This window comes from Sapajus apella, unplaced genomic scaffold (genome assembly GCF_009761245.1).
Source record: "Sapajus apella isolate SASKATOON/1434 unplaced genomic scaffold, GSC_monkey_1.0 scaffold33, whole genome shotgun sequence".
NCBI classification, from domain to species: Eukaryota; Metazoa; Chordata; class Mammalia; order Primates; family Cebidae; genus Sapajus; species Sapajus apella.
The window spans coordinates 6,710,004-6,716,522 of NW_022436973.1; the positions used below are offsets into that span (position 1 = coordinate 6,710,004).

The 6,519-nt window shown below is 48.9% G+C and overlaps 1 protein-coding gene across 1 annotated transcript; it reads left to right on the top strand.

The window, feature by feature from the left end:
- Positions 1-552: 552 nt before the first annotated feature.
- Positions 553-2,292, top strand: TGIF2 (TGFB induced factor homeobox 2). Its single transcript, XM_032295051.1, has one exon. The coding sequence runs from the start codon at positions 1,094-1,096 to the stop codon at positions 1,568-1,570; it is 477 nt and encodes a 158-aa protein (XP_032150942.1). The 5' UTR covers positions 553-1,093; the 3' UTR covers positions 1,571-2,292.
- The last annotated feature ends 4,227 nt before the right edge of the window (positions 2,293-6,519 follow it).

The following is a 6,519-nucleotide window of genomic DNA, read 5'->3' on the forward strand; positions in this document are numbered from 1 at the left end:
AAAAAAAAAAAAAAAAAAAGAAGAAGCAAATCCTCCCCCAAAGAGGTAACCTTCAGTTACCACTCTAAGCTCCAGCCACATGGGGTTTTTTTGTTTCTTTGCTTGCTTTTTTGAGACTTGCTTTGTCATCCAGGCTGGAATGCAGTGGCGTAATCTAGGCTCACTGCAACCTCCTCGTCTTGGGTTCAAGCTATTCTCCTGCCTCAGCCTCCTGAGTAGCTGGGATTACAGGCGCCTGCCACCACACCTAGCTAATTTTTTTTTTTTTTTTTTGAGACGGAGTTTCGCTCTTGTTACCCAGGCTGGAGTGCAATGGCGCGATCTCGGCTCACCGCAACCTCCGCCTCCTGGGTTCAGGCAATTCTCCTGCCTCAGCCTCCTGAGTAGCTGGGACTACAGACACGCGCCACCATGCCCAGCTAATTTTTTGTAGTTTTAGTAGAGACGGGGTTTCACCATGTTGACCGGGATGGTCTCGATCTCTTGACCTCGTGATCCACCCGCCTTGGCCTCCCAAAGTGCTGGGATTACAGGCTTAAGCCACCGCGCCCGGCCTAATTTTTATATTTTTAATAGAGACAGGGTTTCACCATGTTGGCCAGGCTGGTGTATGTTCTTATTTAACTCTCTCTGTGCACCATGAACCTCTGTGTTGTTTTCTGCTGTGTTCCTGGGTCCTGGCAATAGTAAGTACTTCATAGCTGTTTGTTTTGCCTTATTTTGAAACAGGGTCTTGTTCTGTTGCCCAATCTGGAATCCAGTGGTGTGATCATAGCTCATTGCAGCCTCCACCTCTTGGGTTCAAGTGATCTTCGCACCTCAGCCTCCTGAGTAGTTGGGACCACAGGAATGCACCACTATACCTGGCTAATTTCTTTTGTAGAAACAGGGTCCCCTGTGTTGCCCAGGCTGGTCTTGAACTCCTGGACTTAAGCAATCCTCCCTTCTTGGCCTCCCAAAATGTTGGGATTACAGGTATAAGCCACTGCACCCAGCCCATAGCTGTTTTTGATTGAGCAAACTGATCAGTCTTATATATTTATTCCAGATATGTAACTGGTTCATCAATGCCCGGCGGCGGCTTCTCCCAGACATGCTTCGGAAGGACGGGAAAGACCCTAATCAGTTTACCATTTCCCGCCGCGGGGGTAAGGCCTCAGATGTGGCCCTTCCCCGTGGCGGCAGCCCCTCAGTGCTGGCTGTGTCTGTCCCAGCCCCCACCAATGTGCTCTCCCTGTCTGTGTGCTCCATGCCGCTCCACTCAGGCCAGGGGGAAAAGCCAGCAGCCCCATTCCCACGAGGGGAGCTGGAATCCCCCAAGCCCCTGGTGACCCCTGGTAGCACACTCACCCTGCTGACCAGGGCTGAGGCCGGAAGCCCCACAGGTGGACTCTTCAACACGCCACCACCCACACCCCCAGAGCAGGACAAAGAGGACTTCAGCAGCTTCCAGCTGCTGGTGGAGGTGGCGCTACAGAGGGCTGCTGAGATGGAGCTTCAGAAGCAGCAGGACCCATCACTTCCATTACTGCACACTCCCATCCCTTTAGTCTCTGAAAATCCCCAGTAGCCATCTGCCAAGAGGGGTGCTCAAGGCTCAAGCCAGCTGTCCTGGGTTTCCGTTTTGGTTCCCTTTCATGCAGAGGGTTTTCTATGGATCACTGCCAAACATTGGGATCATCTCCTCTGTGCAGAGGTCTTCAGCAGGAAGATGCCAGTTGGCACCACTGCACTGTGATGGGGGACCTCTCCTCTGCTGACTGCCGTTTCTCCAGGCCTCCCCTCAGTGATGAGACCAAGAGATCGGAGACAAACACGGTGCTGCTGCTGCTGCTGCTGCTGCTCCAGAGAATCCCTGGGACACCTTTGTTCCAGCCTGGTTTCCTGGGCTGGGCTCAGGAAAGCTGCCAAGTTCAGTCCTATGTTGGGTCCAAGCTACCCCTGTGCTGTTTCTGTCAAGCCAGGTGTGGACATTCCAAGTTCATATGCATGAACAAAAGAAGAGGAACCCAGTGGATGTACCGGAACCGACTCCAGTTGAATGTTAGATTTTTGCTAAACTGTTTTATTTTTCCCTTTTTTGCTGTGGTTTACATTCACGGCAGTAGTTAGCCCAGGTGTGGGGAAAAAGAGTGCACTGCATGATAAGAGTTCTGGTGAACTGGGAAGGACCCACCACTGTAACTGGGGATTGTTTTGCAAGAAAGGAGTATTTTTATTTGGGGGACCAGCTAAGTCTCTGCAGTAGTGTGAAATTTCAAATGGTTGTTTTGGTTTACCAAAAAAAGGCAGAAAAAACAACTGTATGAGTGCATTGGCCTTTCTGCCACAGGCACAGAAGGGTAGAAAGCCACAGCAGGGGGCAGTCCAGCAGAATGTGACTGACTAAACCTAAGCACCGAGCAGAGAAGGATAAAATCAAAAGGTGTTTGCTTTTTCTTTTAATTTGTATTGTAGTTTTTTGGGGGGTGGGGGAAGTAAACTAGACTGAGGCGATGGATTTTTTTTTCTTTAATATTTTTCCCTTTGTTCTTGAACACTTTTGCCCTGTACCCTGAGTTTTGAATTCCTTTAGGAACTTGGATTAGAGGGGCTCGAATGTTGGAAGCTCCCAGCACCTCCTACTTGGAGAGAAGTGAGCCATCTGCTGGTCAGGAAGTCCTCCAAACGGGCAGCTCTTCCCACAATGGTGGCAACTTGGGGAAATCAGGAATAGTGTTCTGCCGAGGAGCTGCCCTGAGAGGAGGCTGGGGCTGGAAAAGGGTTAGAAGCCTGCTAGCTGGGAGTGTCTTTGTTTCATCTTTCTCTTAAACTAGAGTTGTAGGGGCCCCTGACCTGAACTTCCCAGTGAAACAGATCACAATTGGTTGTCTGCTTCTCCCTCTCCCCCATTTTTGTTTTGCTCTTTTTTTTTTAGACGGAGCCTCACTGTCACCCAGGCTGGAGTACGGCGGTGTGATCTTGGCCCACTGCAACCTCTGCCTCCCGGTTCAAGCAATTCTCTGCCTCAGCCGCCCAAGTAGCTGGGATTACAGGTGCCTGTCACCACGCCCAGCTAATTTTGTATTTTTAGTAGAGATGGGGTTTCACCATCTTGGTCAGGCTGGTCTTGAACTCCTGATCTTGTGATCCACTTGCCTTAGCCTCCCAGAGAGCTGGGATTACAGGTGTGGGCCACCACATCTAGTCTGTTTTGCTGTTTCATTGCTGATAGTGTTGAACAGCAATATGCCCCATCTTTATATATGCTAAGAAACACTAATTCTAGGTTATTATTAGCTGAAATATGTTTGTCCTGAATAACGTCGTTACTGGGCCAAAAGATAGATCAGGACTCCCAGCCTTTAGTTTCCTGAAATCACCAGCTCAGGCACAAGGAGAAGGGGTTCCTGGATATTGACTAACGTGGGTGGGCCTAGCCAGGAGAAAGATAGTAACATGTTCTTTACTTTTTGGGACGATCCCTGAAGCCATCACAGAGGCTCACCAACTTCTGAGTCACCCATCTCTTGCTGAGGGAGTGGGAATGGATTGCTTAAGGAGAGGGAGTTTTGCTCTTTCCAGGTGGGCAAGTTTCCTGGGCTCTCTGTGTTGCCTCCTTTTGGCTTCTTTCTCCCTTGTCCTCTCCCCGTGTGCCCCAGGGGGATCAGGGATCCTCACCCTCCTGAGGCCCAGTGGTAAAGAATGAACATGGCTGCCTCCAGGTTAACTGAAGCTACCATTTGCCCAGCCTCTTCCATTCCAGCCCTGTCAGTGAGCCCAGGTCTGATGCAACTGTTGCAGGATTTCTGTAGTAGAGAACTTTGGAAGTATATTGGGCTGAAGGGGGATTTTCCCTCCCCACAGTGCACTGAGCAATGGAGGGTGGTGAGGGGTGAGGGAGCCATGCTGCTGAATTCTGGTTGGCATTCCCCCCTTGTGTAAAATGGGGTGTTGGGGTAGGGCAGACTCTGCTTGGGTTTGGTTGTAAGATAAAGCTGGAGGAGAAGCACAGTTGTCCCATTGGATTATTTGAGCAAAAACTACTGTAAATAACTTTTTTGTCTTTTGTCAAATAAAATTGTTTTTGTTTTTGTTTTTTTAAGCAGAAACAGGGTTCTTGATGTTTGATCCATCAGGGCTTGGGGCCAGGCTTGAAGACAAAGCAGTCACTAGTTTCTTTGCCTTACATTTTTCACTCTCCCTCTAGTAGCCAACTGTGAGTTCTGTGCACGCTGCACCCCTGTCCCTTTCACCAACTCCATTCTGTATCCCATTCAACTCAGGGTGAAGGGGGCCTTTGCATCCCACACTAGGCCAGTCTTCCCTGGGATCAACAGTTAAGCTTTGGAGTTGCTAAGTGGCCAGAATGTAACCTTGAGGAACTGGCAACTTTGTCCTCCCCCTCTCTCTGAGGAAAGAACATGACTGCAGTGTGAACCCAGCACAGAGAAGCAGCTATATGAGATGGTAGCTCCAATCATGTCTGAAACCAGGACCACCTCTAGACTTCCCTATTACGTAAGCTAATAAATTCCCCCTTTTGCTTAAACTAGCTGTTAATACATTTCTGCCATACTGAAATGACAGTACACTAACCGCAGACCAAACTTCAAGGTCTGCAACAGTGGGAAACCAAGTTTGGCTGAGTGTGCCTGGGTCTGTGCTATATTCAATCTCTTTTTGGTGTTTTTTTTTTTTTTTTTTTTTTTTCTTTGTTTAGGCAGAGTCTTATTCTGTCACCAGGCTGGAGTGCAGTGGCACAATCTCGGCTCACTACAACCTCTGTCTCCCAGGTTCAAGCGATTCCCCTGCCTCAGCCTCCTGAGTAGCTGGAACTACAAGCGTGTACCACTATGCCCAAGCAATTTTTTGTATTTTTTAGCAGAGACGGGGTTTCACCATGTTGGCCAGGATGGTCTCGATGTCCTGACTTTGTGATCTGCCTGCCTCAGCCTCCCAAAGTGCTAGGATTACAGGCATGAGCCACCATGCCCAGCCCCAATCTCTTAATTTTTGTATACACACACATGAAAGTGAGATGCCCTAGGTAAAGAAACTGAGTGGGCTGTGGCTTGTGCCTGTAATCCCAGCTACTCCAAGTCTAAGGCTGGAGGATCACTTAAGCCCAGGAGTTTGAGGCTACAGTGAGCTGTGATTGGGCCACTGCACTCCAACCTGGGTGACAGAATGAGACCCCCTTTTTTTTTTTTTAAGGGGCCAGGCACCACGGTGGCTCACACCTGTAATCCCAGCACTTTGGGAGGCGGAGGCAGGTGGATTACCCAAGGTCAGGAGTTCAAGACCAGCCTGGCTAACATCATGAAACCTTGTCTCAAAAAAAAAAAAAGTAGGTATTAAGATACTTGCCTGGGCCGGGCGCGGTGGCTCGCGCCTGTAATCCCAGCACTTTGGGAGGCCGAGGCGGGTGGATCACGAGGTCAAGAGATCGAGACCATCCTGGTCAACATGGTGAAACCTCGTCTCTACTGAAAATACAAAAAATTAGCTGGGCATGGTGGCGTGTGCCTGTAATCCCAGCTACTCAGGAAGCTGAGGCAGGAGAAATGCGTGAACCCAGGAGGCGGAGGTTGCGGTGAGCCGAGATCGCGCCATTGCACTCCAGCCTGGGTAACAAGAGCGAAACTCCGTCTCAAAAAAAAAAAAAAGATACTTGCCTGAACTTATATGGCCCATATAAATATGGAGCTAGAATTTGAATTCAAGTCTGTTTTGCCTCAGGGTCACTCAGGTCTGCTCAGAACCTACCTGAACTAATATAGTGGGCACTTATATAGTGGCCACTAATGTAGAATCATCTAGCTATTTAAAACGGTGCCATGGGCTAAGCACAAGAAGTTTCTTCTAAGAATGAAATCTTGGTGATTTAATCCCAGTCACCTGGATGGAGGATGTCTTATCTCTCCTGCAGGTCACTCTCCTTTAGGAATTTGGAGAGCCTCCCCACTCAAGTTTCCCAGATTACAGAGCCTCAATTCCCTTAGCCATTCACCCAAGGTCCTGATTTTCCCCCACTTCTCTCTCAGTATCTCAAACTGCACACTTGGCCCTGGGGCTCAGCAAAACAGGCACATGCTGTTAGGGCTTTTCAAAATAAGTTTAATACTCAATTCACATCAGCCGAGTGTAGTAGCTCATACTTGTAATCCCAGCATTTTGAGATGCCAAGGCGAGCGGATCACTTTTGAGGTCAGGAGTTTGAGACCAACCTGGCCAACATGGTGAAACCCCGTCTCTACCAAAAATACAAAATTTAGCAGGGCATGGTGGCACACCCCTGTAATCCCAGCTACTCGGGGTTGAGGCAGGAGAAACGCTTGGACCCCAGAGGTGGAGGTTGCAGTGAGCCGAGATCGCACCACTACACATGAGCCTAGGCGACAGAGTGAGATTCCGTCTCAAAAGAAAAATGCAATTTATATCTAGAAAATACTAATATTCCCTGAAAAGGGGAAGTAATTTGGATTGTTCAATCCCCTAGGGAGTGATGGCTTCTGACAAATATTTTTCAAAGAACTG